This window comes from Lygodium microphyllum, chromosome 2, assembly GCF_053477565.2.
Source record: "Lygodium microphyllum isolate KBCC chromosome 2, Lygodium_microphyllum_v1.1.10, whole genome shotgun sequence".
Taxonomy (NCBI): Eukaryota; Viridiplantae; Streptophyta; class Polypodiopsida; order Schizaeales; family Lygodiaceae; genus Lygodium; species Lygodium microphyllum.
Window position 1 is genome coordinate 1,423,619 of NC_141136.1, and position 19,296 is coordinate 1,442,914.

Sequence of the window (19,296 nt, forward strand, 5' to 3'; positions counted from 1 at the left end):
AGCTCCTGTATGTGGACTCCCATACATATCCCTGTACTCTAGGGAGTCCCCTCTCACAACTCTGTTGTGTCTCTGTGATCAAAATCAACTCATGATCCTCCATGGGAGAGAGAGAAAAATGGTCTTAGTGCTCAAGCAGAACTTAATTTACATGACCCAACATACCGGATATTGTTTCTCATAATTGTCTCCTCTCTAACAAAGTTAAATATTAACTTCCCATAGCATCCCATTTATATAACCTATTAGTTCTTTTAATTCTGTGAAGTAGAATTCCCTCTCCCTGACAGAAACATATATGCACCTTTTGCACTAAATCAAACATCATCTAAAGAGTAATGTATAGTGGGAGGAATTGAACAAAAATCCTGAAACAACTACTAGATACACAAATCAAAACGAGATTATTTACAACTTGAACTTTCGGAAACACGTTACCATGATTCTTTAAGTTCAACAGATAGGTGTTGCTGTGCATAGGTCAAAATGCCCACTGCAGCCTGAACCACATTCCCAAAAAAGTTGCAGAAAATTCAATTGTGGAACAGATCTACAATTGATTGTCTTCACTGCCAAGTTCAACATAGCTACAAAGCATGTACCTCATGTTGATGCAATTGATTGTTTATATGAATCAAAGCTTCCACCACAGAGACTGGATTTGCCTCCATCTTCTTTGTTTGTGCTCCCTCAAATTCCATTTCTTTGTAATGTAAAGCCTTCGCATATGCATGGCACTGCAAAATGAGAGCGAAAAAGCAAGTACATGGTAACTCTCAGTCCCACAAATCCACTTACTGACAAGTAGAATGGGCACATACCTTTTCTGCCAGGGCACCAAGCAATCTTATGTCAATCGGTAGAGGCTTTTCATCATGTTCCATAAACTCCGCCTTGCACCAAAATCAAAAAGATGTCAAGCAACCAGCACAAACTTGACAGCAGAAGCGCAAGTGATCCAAGCATTCATGGCTGTATTTCAAGCTTAAATCCCAAATGAGGAAGATCATGCTACTTGCAGGCACAGGGCATACTATCTATCAACATAGTATGGTACAACCTTCATACATCATGCACTAACAGAATCCTCCAAAAAGGTGGAAACGACTCCAAACCATAAGCCTTTTGACATTTACAAAGTTGCAGAAAGCACCAAGTTAATTCAGTGTCCTTCAAGTCCATAAACCTTCTGACATTAAAGCAGTTTCAGAGAGGTATAACAAGTGAATGTAAATAAAAAGATGGCACAAATGGGCATACTTGTTTTTGTAATTGCTAATTTCAACACTAGAGGGTGCATCCACCACCATCAAGTAGGGAACAGAAGCTGCACCTGGCCCCTCCACAAGATCAAATGCTTGGGAAGCAACTGAAAACTGAATGCCACCCACAACTGTAACTATTGGCACCCAAAACCTCAAGAGGACTATTCTCTGTGTTGTCACAGCCTTTCAGTCCCATCAGAGAGCCACTCCCTTGTTGGTAACAAGCTGCATTTGCATCGTTCCTAAGCCACTCTGTTAGTGGGCCCAAGCCTCTGCAGGTGGCATTGCCCTTTATTCCATAGAATTGCCGTTCAAATGTTACCAACCAACCTCATCACGACTTGGGCTACGTGATTTTGGGAGACGGATAAATGACACATACATTTTCTTTTTCCTGCAATCACTCTTCCTCTATTAATTAATGTACAGAAGGGATAGTCTTTAAAGTTTGAGAGACTTGGGGACTCAACAAGGTTAAACCCTTCCAATTTGAACAGCAAATATTTATCTCCGGGTCTCCATTCTTATCCAAGAATGCAGCAATCTGACAGCACCAACAGCAGATAAGGATGAAGGGGCAGCCTACACTAAAACTGCAACCGCTGACTCCTGTTGCAACACTCACATGGAAATTATGTTTCTAAAATGGTACACTACAAAGGAGGTGATAATTTAACAATCTATATGATAACTTGATTATAAGAATCAACATAAATGCATATAAAGCTTAATGCAACTACTTTGACATACAATGGAAATATTTTTCCTTGGGGCTAGTAATAAGAAGCCATGTAAACACTCACATTGACACAGAAAATAAATTCTCTAGGAATAAAATGGCCCTTGCTGACGATCTCCATTTCCACAAACTACCATAAATTTTTAGAAACTGAAATGCATTTCATCCCCATTCCCAAATCTTTGTGATATGTGCCCATAGCCATGTCTAAGTGTATAAGATAGGACTATCAAGATTTTACAAGCCTGGTGATTGGAACGAACACAAAAACAGCCTCAAACGTATGCTGAACCAGAATGATGGCAGATATAAACACTATAATGAAGTACGCAGTCATTTGTAAGCTAGGCGATATACAAGACATACCGATACACCGTATATGTCTTAGATGCAGGTGGAACTGTAACCTTTGAGAGGTTACTCTTGCAACCAATATATAGAAAGAGATCTCGAACTAAGAAAGGCTAATTATTATAGGCTCTTGCATTGGACTCTCTAGAAGTCATCACTGTCAGCAAACGGAGTCATGAAGTCCTCATCCGCAACAGAAAAACACTTGCTGGAAGAGATTTTGGGGAATTGATGTCATTTAAAAGTTGAGGTCTTTCATATTTAAATAGTTTATCTGCATTAGAATGATTATTAGCCTATTTGCAATATATTTATTTACCCAATCTGCCTGCCCTTGCCAAATTTTCTATTAGGTGGCTTCAACCAATCACACAAAGCTACACCTCTTGAAACAGCTCTACACTGAAAAATTAACCCAACTTAAAAACAGTATGGCCACTCCCAACAGTCATACCAGTAACAGGTTGTTATCTTCCTTTCACAACCTGCCAGCTATAGTGGACTGCCCTTGCTACGATCTCAGCAAGATTTATTTTCCAAACCTGCCAGCTATAGTTCACTTCCCTTGCCATGATTTCTACTTAGTAGCTTGTGCCAAGCAATCACACAAAGCTGCAGAGTCCATGTCACGAGCTTGAATTACCAACCCCTAATTTTATTAATGAAAATGTCTAATGATGCTTATTCAATGATGTTCAATCCATACCTTCATGTATAAAAACCACAATCAAATGTGGTGATAAGTATCCTTAAAAAGCAGTCAACCTGTTAATTGCATGATAATTGGGAGTCATCTTTAAACAGTTTTATCTTTCCAATGCAAATTTGGCTCATTTTCAAGAAAAAAAATTTAACCCTAAGGTTTTGTGTGAAGGGTCTCCCATTTTAGTTGCTCAAAACAAGACAGATAAAGAAAGACTCAAAGGGAAGTGTTAGAAATACATTAATGTCATTTTTGAAACCAAGGAAAGTTGGAGAGAATGAGGGTGCGAATGAGGTGAAACAAAGAATAATACAAGTGAATATATTGGAATAAAAGAAATTGATAAAATTTGAATGTTGCCAATGGGGTTAGGAAGTATAAGCACCCGAACAGATTTCTTGGTTTTTTACCTCAAATTCCATCATCTTTGAAATTTGATCAAACAGTCAGATGGCAGGATGAGCATAAAATACAGTCGAGAGTACAAAGTATGGGGAAAAGAACTGTAGAAATTACAACTAGAACATAGGTGGAATGCAGCACAAGTTCCCCAGTTCAATCAAGCAATTTGCAAAATAAAACCATTTTAGAACTCACCTCAACATACAAAATTCAATGTTAAAACTGGTGAGCATAGGAAAAGCTGTGAATTTGCAATGTTATGCATCTGTGCCAAAAGTAAAATAAGCTACCGTAGCTGAAATGTGGACACATTTTGTGTGATCTAGCTAATGCACCGGTACAGTGAAGAAACATTTGTTCAGAGCTTACCAAATTCAGAAGTGTTCCTAGGATTTCTGGAGGAATGTGGGATGATGAAAAAGCCATCTCAAGACTTCGAACAAGCTGCTGCTGATAAGCTTCATTCAGTTGAGCCCAGCAACTGACAAATCCTGCCGCAAACAACTCCCGTCCTACAACAGGCTGAGGGCACAAAGTCACGATTCTTCAGTTTCTTAACAGCAGAATTCAGCTGATCCGCTGAACTGTTACACGCTTGAACTGACATACCTGTAACTGTGCTAAGCGAGCACAAGTCCGCAGGGCAGGAGAAGGCGACTCTTTGAGAAGTTCTACACTAAAATAGCGCATCCATTCAGCCCAGTCTTCCTTAGTGCTCCGTTGTGATGCCTCCCAAGCTGCTCTGATTCGCCCATCATTTACCTTATGACCAGCAGTAGAATAAGTTTTCCAGAGCTTAGATACTAAAATAAAACACTTCATGACGAGGAAATCCATATTGTCATTTGAACTTTTGTCTACCATACCTTAAAATTCTTAATTTGCCATGATGGATCAATGGCATCATCATATCTCTCTTCCAAGTCAACACCATGAGAGACGTTGGAAGCAGAGCCAGAAGAGTCCATAGATATCACATTTGTGCCTGTGACCTCGTTGGATTGCATGTCAATGAAAAGAGGCTCTTTTCTTCTTAACCGACCTTCAATTGCATCGAATTGAGCATGCTGCTTGACAGCAACATAGAAAAATACAACAAAGATCTTAATCAAGCATTCTTTTGATCTTCCATAAATAAAATCTAGGTAAGCTAAACTCTGTCGACCACCTGCAAACGATGTCGTTGAAGTGATTTGCGAACTGAAGGAAGGAAAAATGCAAAATCCTCACCCAAAGCTACAGTGACAGCACAAATGGCATCCACTGCATCCTTCCGCAACTCATCCACCATCCTGTACATAGAATATATAATATAATCAGTCTAAAATACATACTTTCCGGAATCGTGATGAATCCATACTGAACAAAAGACTTCAAAAACATAAATTTCAATTGTCAACCTAACGGCAATAAGAGTTTCATTGAAACACTATAACCACCATTGCCAATCATTAGTAAAATGTCAGTCCAAGGCATACCCATCGAGAACTTGTTTTAGTGAGTGCATCAAACTTGAAATGTGTCCAGACACCTGCCAAAAACATACAATTTGAAGCTTCGCAGCACCAGACCTTTTTGGCTGTGTGGACAAATAAGAATAATGATAACTGCTACTGAATTCATAAAAAATAAAGATTCCAGTATTAAATTCACTTTTAGAAACTTCTACTAAAAAGCCTTCGTATAATCTTTCAGGCCCTGTCTCAATAATCAAGTTGATGAGTATATGAGGAAAAGGAAGGAAAGAATGTGTGGAAAACCTGAATAAATACTTGTGCAATAGACAGAACCAAGAATAGTAAGCATCATAGGAAGATGCTTTACAGCATCTGAGCAGTTATCTCCACTCTAGATTACTCACTGGCACAATGGACCCAAGGACATTGTCATAGAGGGAGCTGATTAATAGGATGTATCCACAGTAGAGACTCTTTCAAGGATTTGGACACAAATCGTCTACACTCTCCGCAGAAGATGGGAGACGATACAGGTCAGCTCTAAGAGGATATGGAGGAAAAAGGCCTTCCTGCAGACCTGGGACTCTGGCACCTTTTTCCATACTGCCCCTCAAATGGTCTCGCACTATAGCCCATCAAATTGGTTGTTCAAACAAGCATTGTATTTGTGATGTACTTAGCTACTCCTTTATAAAGTTCCTTGCACTTTGTCTTTTACCTCAAGGGAATTTCCTTTCAGGTATTATCAATAGAAATTTCATTTTCTTGAAAAAACAAGCAAGTTGGTTTGGTCCATGGTGAGAACTCAACTGAATACTTTTACAACCTACAAAATTGGTAATGGTAAGCATCCACCGTAATATCCTGCATACCAATTGTCATTGACTACAATGATCCTACAGAACTGACACTGGATTTTTGCAGAAGCAGCTGGTGATTTATAAGTGCTAAACTAATAAGTGAGTCATTAAGGAATCTAATAGAACTGCTAGTACAAAGACAAGAAACTCCAACTCCAATTCCTCCTGAATACTGAGGTTATGACTAGTGGAAATGTCTAGTACTGTGACTGGCCTTCGTCGTTCTTCAAGCACTGGGCAAGTCACTGCAGACTGCTACACCTAAGAAATCAACAATGGATCTGGATCTCCGAGACCTCTTCGAGTCAAAAGAAGCTGAAGTTTGAGTGTCACAAGATGCAGCATGTTTACTGCTGATTTCACGGCTTAATCAAAGCCATCATAAATCTATAGCATACACAAATTCCAAAAACTGAACCGGAACAGAGACAAAGCAACCTAGAAGGCCTGCACAAACACCGAATTAGTCACAAATGACCAATGTATGTCTGCCTTAAAGGCTGCATTAAGCAAGTAAGGTCACAGAAGCAAATAAGCTCCAAGCATGGTGTTAAACAATCCCTTCAGCATTTACATGTGGCGTGCTTTTTCAGGGACTAAGTATGCATCCAAAAGGAAAGAGACCGGATTGGAGAATTTGTGAGTGCGTAGTACAAAAGCAAATGAACATAGAGACAGAGAGAGACAGAGAGAGACAGAGAGAGACAGAGAGAGAGAGAGAGACAGAAGAAAATGCAAGTATGATGAGCGAACAATGACTGATCTGAAATGCAGTAAATGGCTGAGTACAAACAGTCCCTGCATATACACTGAAGCATGTCAGTGAGGATGCCGAGATGAAAGGCTGATGGTAAAGAATGCAGGCAATGATGAGGAGAATGAAGGTGATAGGCTGAATAAGAGGTACTGCTGTGGGCTGCCTAGTATGTAGGCAGAGGATGAGTATACTGGCCGACTGCTGCCCTAATAGGACTAACCTGCTGGTGCCATTAAATCCTTGGCCAACTGGCATAAAATGCCATTGTGCGTGTATAAACTGGCCAACCTGCAAGCTGAGAATGGGCCCCCAGCTGCCACATGGCAAATGCCCCAAAGATGCCCCTAAAACAGGCCACAAATGATGAAAGAAACGGGATGAAATGCAGCAAATGATAGCACTTATCAAATGCATGAAATGACACAACGTCAGAGCTCTTATGTCTACGTCAGGATCTAATGGAACTCACAAGAAGGTGACAGCAGAAAGACACTGACTGCTAACACCCTCTCAAATCCTTAGAGTGGTTGAAGGCCAAGAAAGCACATTGATGAAGCATAAAAGGCAATGGAAAAGCCTTCGTGAAGATGTCTGCTGCATTGTCATTCACAGGAGTAGATTGGCCCCAGCTCTCCATTCAAAACACTCTCTCAGACATAGTGGTATTGGACCTCATGCTGTTTCATGCAAGCACAAAACATGGGTTCTTTGCAATGGCAAGAACACTGTGGTGGTTGACCTGAAGAAAAGTAGCTCCCACTTGTGTAAAACAAATATCAACACCAAACTGCCTCCTAAGCAGAAGAGCACAATACACGATACTCTCCCTCCATCAAAGAAAAAGCAACGATAGGCTGCATCTTGCTGCTCCAAGAAATAGCGTGAGATCCAAGGGGGAGAGCATATCGAGGGATCGACCTGCGAATCTCAATGTCGACCCAGTCTGAATCAGACCAAGCTGAGAAGATCACCCCCTCTCCATACAAAATTCCATGTGAACGGGTACCCTGTATGTACCCCACGATGTGGAGAACGGCCTGTCATGCGAAAGAAGAGCCTTCTTCATGAACCAATCAGCCTCCTCTTCCCTGGTCTTGCAGTCAAGTACCGTGAGTTGGTGGACGAATTTGGGTGCCTTTTTGGAACGATCTTTCCCCCCTCATAACAAGGGACATGTGTAAATAGCCTGTGTTCCTTAATGATCACATAAGGTAAGCCTTTCCAAAATCCACAAACTTCATAAGAATGAAACAGCATACCTGGACAACTGGAAGCAAACGTGTAAGAGTCTTTATTGTGGCACGTCTGATATCCAATGGGGCAACTGACACATCCGGTCGAAAGAGACGAAGCAGAGCAGGAAATAACAAATGCATGTGCTCATCCAGATTGCCTTCACAAACAAACCAAAGCTCAGACAACCTTAAAAAAGGAAGGGAAGGGGGGAACAAGGAAACCTTACTGAAAGCAATATTTTCTACAAATACCTCCAAAAACCTTCAATGTGTGCAATACAGGAGGCACAAATGTAAAATCATTATTTCTCTCTGCATCATTTAAAACTTGTATAAATCGAGGCAGAATATCTGGCAAATATGTCCGAAACTCATCATTGAGAGCTTTGCACAGCTGCTCCAGCAAATTTAAGATCTGTGTGTACATTAGCAAAATACATAAGCAACAATGTTATTGATAGAGGATGAAATAAGCACACAAATAAGAATGATAAAATGAAACAAATGCACATGGCTGCATACCCTATCAGAAATATGACCTGCCGGTAGAACTCACAATTTTTTTGCTAAAGGGATACCATTCTATTGAAAGGTATAACCAGCTTATACCTTTTTATACCATTATTATTGAAAGGTATAGGCTGGTTATACCATTACTGAAGGGTACAATCTATTCATTGCCAGCTGAAGGGTTCTACTAGCAGGTTATATGTCACACATAACTGGCTGAAGGGATGAGAGTCTTATACATGGACTCAATCATAAAAAGGCATAAGCGGAGAGAAAAGGAAAATTTACCGGAGACCCACTACCAGGACGGTTAGCTGCCGGGAGAAGCAAAGTAGACCAAAAGTCTGTAATAAGTGAAAGCATCTCTGGTAAATATTTCCGAATATGCTGCACAGTGAAACATGAAAACTTGCACTTTGAGAACTTAGCCTTTAGATGGACAACACCAACTCCTAGAGTATGCCCATGCTTCTATGAAGTAAAATAGGCACCTGCTTAACAATGGAAACAAGTAATGCAAGCTGCCAAAATATGAACTCTCGTAAACTCTCATCACAAGTTCGAAGAGTGATGAAAAGGTCTGGCATAACCTGTGGAGCAATATATGTAGTGTACAAGCATGTCATTGACTGTTTCACTTATCTTTTTGAACTTCCGAGATAAGGAGCAAAACTTGTTTAGACATTCTGCTTAGTTGTTTGTGAACATACACCCATTTCATAAACCCACCTTTGGTAAGTAAGGAACACAACCAAGTCCCATTGACTGAAATAAGAATATCAAAGAATCAGTCAACTCAAAAAAATAAGCCCAGAAGTAAAAACCAAGTATGTTTCAGGTTAAACCATTAAATAAGCATCATTCTAGCGCTTCTAATCCATCCACATATACAATTCATTTCAAAAGCAAACACCACCGGTCCACGAGATTGTAGGTGTACCTTAAAGATAAACATAAGAGACCCCACCACCTTCTGGTGATAGCTTGACTGGGGGTCCTTTAGAATGCGCATCAGTGCATGTATAGCTACCTGAAAGAAAGCTTTGGCAGATCAATAAGCATAAGCAGGCTCGAATTAGGCATTATCAAGTATTCACATTGCAAACAAAAGATAATATCAAATGGTTTGGCATTACATCCCACTGGATTGGTTGTTCACAAAACCATTGTATCTGTGATGGTACTTAGCTACTATTTGAGATTTTCTCCAAGGTGTTCTTAATAGAATTTTATTTTCTCTGGAAAAAAAAGGATAATACCGTCGAGTAGTAGTCTTCTGAGGTTATGAACAGTCCTCCTGAAGGCCACACATCTAAAGGAAGCTCTTCCATGGAATGAACTTGTGGACGACCATCTGCAGCTGCAGTATGAAGACCTTCACCATGACCTCCTTGAAGTGATTGCTGATTTCGTTTGTGCATATGGGGATCAAGTGCACCCAGTATTCCTAGAACCTGAGAATAAATGACAACATTTCCCAAGCAGAATCATGTCGCACTACATGTTGATTTATGAAACTAAAAGAACACTTTCACACACAAGATGGAGAGAACATTACGATTAAGCACTTTAAATACCTTAAGAACCTCTCTTCTTGTGGACCAAGCAAGATCTCCATTCAAGAGCCGTAACAACAACCCAAGTAATTCAGGGTAGTCCTTGTAAGGAAGGACAACATATCTGCACAAGACCAAAAATTCTGATAGAATGATGAACCATTGCCATGGTGGATAACATGAGTTACATCCTTCCATACATGTACCAGTATGAAAGTACGACTGAATATGAATCAGATCCCCAAACTCAATCATACATTCCCTATTTTTTTTCTTTAAAAACTAGGAAAATATAATAATGATATTGAAATTCGACAAGAGGACTGTATGAATTTTGAGATTATAATCAGCTCATTAGGATCACAAAATGTCATGACTCATGACTCATAAATTATAATCAGCCCACTAAGATCACAAAATGCATGACTCATATTACATCGTAGTACTCTGGACTCTACACTCGAGACTGAAGCGTCAATTGTCAAGACTAAAGATTGTAGACTTGTTGTGCTACTCAAGATGACTTGTGTTCATCTCCAGACCGAAGCTCATCATTTTCCTTATCCTCATCTTCATCCTCCACCTCATCTTGTGGCACACTAGAAGCACCAACACTAGACGCACCTACTATCACAAGAGCTGAATTTTCATCATGTTCCTCTCATTTCCTACAAAGCAAGCAGCCTTTCATCATCATGTTCCTTGTTCAACATTTCCAAGGCCACCTCTATCAATTCTATCCTTCTTTCAACTTTCTCATGAGACACTAATTGGTGTGTATAAAAACAAGCTTCTCTATATTCTTTGGTTTAAACTTGTTTCTTTTCTTGATATGAATGAGAAAAATATTGCTCCAATTTCTCTCATATGGTGAAGCACAAGTGCCTTGGGACAATATCCTAAGTGCCAAGCACTGTAAATTTGGTGTCTCCGCCCCAAAGGTTTCCCACCATTTTACGCCTTGATGCATCCTCTTCTCATCCTTCGCAATGCAAATGCAATCAACTAAAACTTATACTTATCCAATCAATATATAACTCCCCTAAGCACTAATCATAGTTTGTAACACGCTCACCATATCCATCCAGCCCTTACTCACTTCCTTGTCACTATCAGGATCTTTGCTCTCCAAAAAGGATGAACCACAAAAGCAACAGCATGCAATAGACAGTGCATCATGTTCCATCGGACTACACAAAGTGCCCTAAGTTGTTGTCGCTTGGAAGCATTAATACTGAAGCCTTTCAATCTTTTCTATCATGAGATTGATGAGCTCATACATCAATCCCATCGTGGCACCCTCTCTATCAGCAAGACACAATATCTTTAAAATTGGGACACATAGCTTCATAATCATTCTAGCATTGGTCAAAAATGAAGAACCCAAGACAAAAGATAAAACCTCCAAACATTCACTCCATGATTCAAAACTTCATCATTCCATTCATCAAAGTTTTCTTCTCTCTTCTCTTCTCTTCTCTTCTCCATGTTTGCCGAGTTCACTCCGTGTTCCTCCCCGCAAACCCTACTGTCTCGCTGGTACATCATCTTTTGACATGGTATCAGAGCTGGATCTGCTCAAACAACGGCAAAGGTCCTCCACTCCAGTGAAGTCAAAGAACGGTGGCGGGTTCAGCATCCACTTCTCTTCTTATTCCACTGCATCAAAATCTCGTTTTTGCATACTTCACGTGTTTTAGCTTGCTGCTCACACCCAATTCGGGGAGGATATCTCAGCCGAAGCTGTCCATTGCTGTCTCCATCAGTTGGCGCCTGATTTTCAGCCCTCTTCACGCAGTTTGGAGCTGATTCCAACCAAGCGACTGCTGTTCCTGTGCAAACCTACTACCGTACAGCCTGCCACGTCATCACAGTCGTGCTACCTGCGTTTTTAGTTTTTCTCTCTCTTGCAGGCTGTCCTGTCTGCGTTTTAGTCTTTCTCTCTCTTGCAGGCCGTCCTGCCTCCGTTTCTAGTCTTTCTCTCACCTGTTGCCTGCGTTTTTAGTCTCTCTCTTCGCCTACGTTTTGCTATTGGTTGCAACCTCTTACTATTGGTCGCATTCTCCTCCCACTGGCAGCTCACTTCCAGCCCTTCCACTACCCTCCCACCCCTTGAGGCGGACATTGCGATTCGTGGTTCATGGTTGCTAACCTCTTCCTTCTTCAACAAGGACACCGGTACCATGGCATCTCCCCCGACAGATTGCCCTTCTACTGGGTGTTCCTACTGCAACACAAACGGTCATCCCACCAAAGACTATCGAAATCGACCTTTGCTCCCCACCCCTCCGGACTACATGCGTCTTCCACCAGGCACTCCTTGTGCCACCTTTCCTTTCTGGGCCACAAAAAACGTTCTGCATCGGCTATTAGAGTACTATGCTCAAGGCAATAAGACGCATCCGATGCGCACTAAGTCCTTTCGAGCACATGGAGGATCGATTGGCTCTATGATCTCCTGGAGATCGTCACAATGCCAGCGGCAGTCTTCTCCCCCTTATTTCTAGGTACAGTGGCTTCCACGACCTACGGATCTGCAGTCCACTCCATCGAGAGACGGTGATTGTCTGACACTGTCTCCTCATCAATACGCTCCTTTGAGAGACAATGACTGCTCAACTCCTTCCTCTTCTTCGGCTACCCAGTCCGCTCCACTGAGAGACAACGACTATTGCCCACCTCTTGCTCATTCTGAGCCCCACCCTTCCCCACCATCGACTACTCAGGTTTGAGAGGCTACCTTTGGGAGCTCTTCAACACCCCTGATACCTTCTTCAGCACGACCGGCGGCACTTCCTTCATCATCAAATATTTCGGAGTCCATGATCCATGAGTTTCTGGATTCCCTATCTACTTCAGAGGAGGATGTTATTTCTTTGCCCTCAGAGGGGGTATCTACTTCGACTTCAGCGGAGCCCCTCCACCTTCCACCTCAGAGGGGGAACCTACTCCCCATGAAGTTCTTCACCCATCCTCTACTTTCTTGGGGTGGCTGTCTTCGACCAGTCATCTCTTCTACTGATATCCAAGATCTTCATGTACCACCTAGATCGGGACCTCGGAGGTTCCGCCGCGTCTTGGTGATGAGACCTTCGTATTCCTTCCAACATGGATGCATAGAGCCAGTGGCTTCTCTCCCGAGGTTGAGTTTTGGGCTCTCCAATTCACTCTGTCTACTATTCTTTACTATAGGTTACCTTTCAGGTGGAAATCTTAGATCTTAAGGATCCTCTACATCTTCCTCCTCCTCTGCATTGCATGTTTTCATCATCTTTGTACTAGGGCGCTTGGACAAGTGAACAATTTTCCTACGAGGGACATTGTCCAAGTGGCACCTGCTGCATGAGCATTCTTCAGTATGTCGCATTGCATCTCCACCTCACTCTTCTCTTGTTCCCCTTTTTGGGCCTGAGAGGGGGTGTTGAGAAACCCTTTACCCACAGTTTGCATTTTTGCGTTTCTGCATTTTGCATTTAGGGTTTGCAGTCCCAAAAAGATGCGCCATCCTAGACTGACTGTGCCTATTTATAGGCCACTCTCTCATTCATTCCTCACGGCTAATTCATTCAGTCCGTCACCTCTTCTCTCCAACCTCTCCACTACCCTCACACCCCTTCAAGAGGACATTGCGGTTCGTGGTTCATGGCTATCTTCATCATCTTCCTTGTGCTATAGCATATCCTTGGTCCCTTATATCACATTCACTTCAGAACTTCATCATTCCATTCATCAGAGTTTTCTTCTCTCTTCTCTTCTCTTCTCCATGTTTGCCGAGTTCACTCCGTGTTCCTCCCGCAAACCCTACTGTCTCGCTGGTACGTCATCTTTTGACAAGTATCTGTGTAAAATTTCACAAAACCGAAATACACACTTTACCATATAATCTTCGACATTGGACACCCTGTTGGCCCCAAAACCGGCGCCCCTTTCGGTATTTATTTCACTTAATTATTGAAGAAGTTGATGTACAATCGGATTCCCCCAATCCCTTTCGGTATTCCAACTTCCCTTGCTGTCCAAAATGACCAGCAAGTCTTTCATCTGATTTGCCCCTTGATTCAGGCAATCAATTGGCCTTCATCTACTTTGATGGAGATGGAAAATGCCCCAAATTCAATTATTTGCTGGTCCCTCCACTTGAATAGGCTAGAAACAGCTTCAGCCCTATTGAATCCTAGTCTTGGAGCTTTCAATTTCTCGCACGCTTCCTAAGGTTGCTGCTAAACCCTAATTTCTACTGCAGAATAGGGTTTGCAACAAAGAAATCTGAAATTTCTCAACCTCTGGTAATCTCAATGCTGCAATCTTTGGAGCAAGACTATAGAAAGGCTGGGAGATGAGAGAGAATGCTGAGGAGAAAGAAAATTCAGACTTTCTTCGTGAAAAACTGTAGAAAATCTGTCATTTACTACTACTGCCCTATCTCAATAGCTAGATGCAAAGAACTGAAGAAAATCAGTCATTTACTGCTACTGCCTTGTCTCAATAGCCTGTAGATACTGTCATTTGCTGTTGATTGGTCTTCTCCTGCCCCTGGCTGCCTCAAAAGGTCCTCCAATGGCTGCAAATCAAACCAGCAACATCTCCTCCCTCTCTCTTGCAGGCTGAATACACTAAAAACACTTCTCTCCAACCTCTAAAGACGTTTTCAGCCTTGCATGGGCATTTTTGACAAGTAACAAACTTCCCAAATGGTTTTTCCAGTATTATCCATAATTAAATACTGAAAATTAATCTAATAATTATTTCAGTGCCCTGAAAAATAATCTGACTGGCCAATAATTAAATTGGCTAGGCAATGTCCATTCCCGAGTGTCTCTATGCCATCTTTGACCATCAGATTGGCGTTACGTACCATTAAATGCCACTTCTCTAGTGTCACCAACTGACACTTATGGCCAAACGAATGACCTAGGCCAGCAACTGGCACCAGATACCACCAAGTACTTATAGCAGCTTTTGCCTTTGACATCTCGTGATTTTCTCGGATCCCGGGCTCGTAAATTTACTCTAACCCTAGTTACACTTCACATGTGCAACATTTGCTTAACCATGTGATTAAAAATTAATCCACGTATTAAGTGAGGTTCCAAAAATACATGTCCTCATGACAGCCCTCCCCTTAAAATCCTTGCAATTGTCGTCCTCGATTGCACTGTCAAATGCATCAAAAGCAAAATAGTGGATTGGAATTTTCACAAGGCATCATAGTTAGCACAGCATTGCGCACTATTGCTCAACCATTCCATTGCTCAACCAATCATAACATAACATAAGACTCACAAAGAATCTCAAAAACATTGCCAGATTATCATGTGGCATGTCTAATGCTCATAAGCTCAACTCATCTAGCAAAACCAAAGCATAGCATACCATGACCAAGCATAAACCATGGCTAAAACATCAATGGCATCATAACATATCCTGTTATCCATGGAACCAGATGTAAACCATTGAAAATTGAGCATAATCTGATCATAAACTAATCACTTGTTGCTGATCGCAGAATTGATTATAAACTACTGCAAATGTGACCCCAAACTGATCACAAACTCATTGCAAAAACTGACCAGCAATCAATGCAAAAACTGATGCAAAGTGACCATAACTGATTCTCAAGCTGATCAAAAACTGAGCTGAAACTTAGCAAATTTTTTGTCTCAAAATTGAGACAAAATTCATGCTAAATTGATCATAAGCTGATGCAAAAGTATAGTTCCAGTGCCCAGGTGAAACTCATACTCATCTACATACATGTCACAATGACTGGTACACTAAGTAGTGACTTCATGGCAAACATACTGTCAGCGCAGTACCTGGATGCATGCTGAATACATCCAAGATCCACTACATATGAGAGCTGTCCATAACTGGAGGAGTGGAGGTGCTACCTCCCCCTTGAGCATCAGGCGATACTCCGGACCCTTGCTCTACTGAACTTGACGGAGCCTGACTAAAGTCGACTCTAACTGAAAGGCATCTAGATAAAGCTGCAACAACTGAGGATGGTCTACCAAGTCATCCTCTTCCATCCATTTGACATCCATTGGTGAATAATTCCGAAATTTCACCAAGTATCTCTTGGAAACTTTACCTTTGACCTTTCTTTCCTTATGTGTCAAAATTTGCTCTGGTGCCAAAATCTCATCCAACTCCTCAACCTCAGGCTGAATTTCAACAGATATATCCTCTAGCACATCACCATGAAAAGGACTCAACAAACTGACATGAAAGGCATTGTGTAATGTGGAGGTAATTTCAGCCGATATGCCACATCGTTGGTCTTCTCCAACACCTGGAAGGCCCCATAGTATCTCATACTCAACTTCGAATACAATCTTTCTCTTCTTTTCATCTTTTTCAGCCTTGCCTTTTCAAAAGGCAGGATACATAATCACCCTCTGCAAACTACAAAGCACATCTATGGCAATCAACTGCCCTCTTTTGCTTTTCTTGTAATCTCTGAAGTGCATATTCCATACATTATCACAAATCCAGCTCTTAGCACAAAGTGTCCATGCCTTTGGCCATTGCAAAGCTGATCATAGACATTAGCAAAGTCTGAATCAGCAACATATTGCTCTTTCATGACATCCAACTCAGTGTGATGAACCATGCTGATGGCTGAAATTTTTGGCTTACGTAATAGTGTATCAACCACAACATTCTTTTTACCATCAATATGTACGAGAGAAAATTTGCCCATCTCATATACTTCCCTGACAACTTTGTATGCGTCAGAAAGTACCTCAAAGTTTGATAGTTTGTATGCACTGTAAAATCAGCCCCCAACAAATAATGTTTCCACGTAGACATGAATTACAGCCAAGAGCTCTTTCTCATATACCTGCATATTCTTTTCTGCACCGTGGAGAATTCGACTCTCATAAGCCACAACTCTGTCGTCCTACATAAGACAGTCCCAATGTTGTTACAACATGCATCACATTAAACTATGAATGACTTCCTTAGCATCCAACTTATTCCAAGTTGTCGTGATGTCCACCTCCAAGATACTTGTCAACCAATTCGATGCAAACATTCGCTTGAATTGTACCCACGTCGACGGTGCTCTACCTTGCATTAAAAGAGTGGACCACCACTACAATGCATTCCCTTTCAAGAAAGTGGTTGCCTTTCGAATCTTCGAGAACTCCATGAAGTTCCCCCCTTAATAGGCTACATCAAACTACTGAATGAAAGTCAAAGCTTTCAGCCTATCTTATACACCACTGAAGGACTCAAACTTCATTGCTTTTCCACCCTTATCATAGTCTTTTGCTGCCCCTTTGGATGTCAAGTTGTCATACATTGGCTGCTGCAAAAAGGGTGCATTTGCTGAATTTACATCAAAACCAACGCCAAACGGAGCATTTCCATGACCAACATTCATTCCTTGAGCCTCATAAGCATTCGGGGGTGCATATGCAGTACCAAACATGCTACTTTGTGCCCCAAGCATCAAGCCAATGCCACCATACATAGGGTTTTGCATATTTCCAATCATACTCGAATACATTGGGCCTTGCACACCATGCATTGGTTGCTACATACCATAGGGATTTGTGCCATACATTCCCATATGCGGTCCTTGTCCAACCATAGCATGAAAAATCGTGCTTCCACTAAAATATCATGGCTGCCCCATCATCGCATGCATGCCCGGCTGTCCAAAATCCATTGGATTGGCACTTCCGTGATGGCCTTGCATTTGCATTCCTTGCCCCATAGGTACCAACTGTTTTATTTCATTAGTATCTTTGGGAGCTTCAAATGAAGGGTTTGGCATTATCTTCAGTGCATCTTGCTATCCCAAAGGTGTAAAAGACGTCTTCTTCTTCTTGCCTTTGCTGTCCTTTGGAGCATTCAAAAATCGAGTAAATTGAGGATCCTTTGCCAATTCAGCAAAGAGATTTGCTGCTGTCCTCATCCGATTCTTGAACTGGTCATCGAATTCCTCTTCACTTTGATAGTCATCAGCTTCCTCATGCACTCAAGGCCATGCATCTTGCCCAACAGCAACATTTTCAGCTTGCTACTGAGCCTTATCCAAGGTCAGCCATTGCATTCCCTTCATTCCCATGTGAACGTTTATATTGAGAGGCATCATCATTGCTTGAGTCCATCTCACTGCATGAAGACATATTTCTGTAATTTCTCAGCTGGGAGTAAAAATTAGTACTAGCACAAAGCTTTGGCTTGCAATCAAATGCCTCGGGCCCACCAAATCAAGGGATTGAGTGGTAGCCCGGCAATGGAACCATGTAACCAACCTTCCCAAATGGTTTTTCCAGCATTATCTATAATTAAATATTAATTTTCAGTTTCTAAATACTAAAATTAATCTAATAATTATTTCGGTGCCCTGAAAAATAATCTGACTAGCCAATAATTAAATTGGCTAGGCAACTTCCATTCCCGAGTGTCTCTGTGCCATCTTTGACCATCAAATTGGCAATAGGTACCATTAAATGCCACTTCTCTAGTGTCACCAACTAACACTTATGGCCAAATGAATGACCGAGGCTAACAACTGGCACCAGATACCACCAAGTACCTTTGCGGCATAACTTATAGCAACTTTTGCCTTTGACATCACGTAATTTCCTTAGGTCCCGGACTCGTAAATTTACTCTAACCCCAGTTATACCTCACATGTGCAACATTTACTTAACCATGTGATTAAAAATTAATCCACATGTTAAGTGAGGTTTCAAAAATATATGTCCTCATGATAGTAGAATCTTCATGTCACCTACTAGTAGCCTCACCACATTGAACCATCCTAGACATAGCCACAGAGAGATGCACAGCCTGTCATCCATGCCCAGTAGGTCCACGCTCCCGCAAGAGGCATTATCTGCTATAGATACAAAGGATACTACACCATCATCGAGGACCACACCTCGCCGCTTCAAAATCTCTATGCTAGATAGACCCATGAGAGATATCGTGGAATGAAGAGTGCTTCCTGAGCAATTCCACATTATATCTAGCTTAGAATTAGATTGTACTTATCAACTATGTATTGTTTATTGTTCATTTTCCATTTAGTAAGTCATAGCATTGGATGACAGCTATCTTGGACTTGGAAAAATTCCCAGAACATTTCGGTCTCATAGGCTGATTTGGCCTTTTATCGACATTAATATAACTTTCTTTCCTTCTTTCTCCCTCACAATAGATCATATTTGTTATGCATGATGAGTCATCATACATATGACCTCTCTCTCTCTCTCTCTCTCTCTCTCTCTCTCTCTCTCTCTACAAAGCCAACCCTACTGACACTACCAACCTAGAAGAAACAGAGCCACCCCGCCAAACACCTTACAGGCCACACCGTAGTGTCACATTGGATAGAGCCACTTCCCTTCGTCGAGCACGACGACCCTGTCTACCAGGACCATGTCCGAGGAGGCCACACCACAGTCCAATTAGAGCCATTATCACGAGACACCGCA

The 19,296-nt window shown here is 41.5% G+C and overlaps 1 protein-coding gene across 1 annotated transcript in view; it reads right to left on the reverse strand.

Annotated features, from left to right (window-relative positions):
• The window catches only part of TOR (target of rapamycin), a 165,008-nt gene that overhangs the window by 120,110 nt on the left and 25,602 nt on the right, over positions 1 to 19,296 (reverse strand). Inside the window, exons 16-31 of the mRNA XM_087690407.1 lie at positions 9,857 to 9,959; positions 9,539 to 9,733; positions 9,220 to 9,309; positions 9,009 to 9,044; positions 8,771 to 8,869; positions 8,568 to 8,666; positions 8,022 to 8,184; positions 7,794 to 7,927; positions 4,939 to 4,991; positions 4,629 to 4,752; positions 4,327 to 4,527; positions 4,070 to 4,222; positions 3,830 to 3,982; positions 822 to 893; positions 603 to 737; positions 439 to 500 (exon numbers count right to left, since the gene is read on the reverse strand). Of these exons, the coding sequence (XP_087546533.1) occupies positions 439 to 500; positions 603 to 737; positions 822 to 893; positions 3,830 to 3,982; positions 4,070 to 4,222; positions 4,327 to 4,527; positions 4,629 to 4,752; positions 4,939 to 4,991; positions 7,794 to 7,927; positions 8,022 to 8,184; positions 8,568 to 8,666; positions 8,771 to 8,869; positions 9,009 to 9,044; positions 9,220 to 9,309; positions 9,539 to 9,733; positions 9,857 to 9,959 (1,872 nt within the window). The remainder of the gene's footprint in view (positions 1 to 438; positions 501 to 602; positions 738 to 821; positions 894 to 3,829; positions 3,983 to 4,069; positions 4,223 to 4,326; positions 4,528 to 4,628; positions 4,753 to 4,938; positions 4,992 to 7,793; positions 7,928 to 8,021; positions 8,185 to 8,567; positions 8,667 to 8,770; positions 8,870 to 9,008; positions 9,045 to 9,219; positions 9,310 to 9,538; positions 9,734 to 9,856; positions 9,960 to 19,296) is intronic.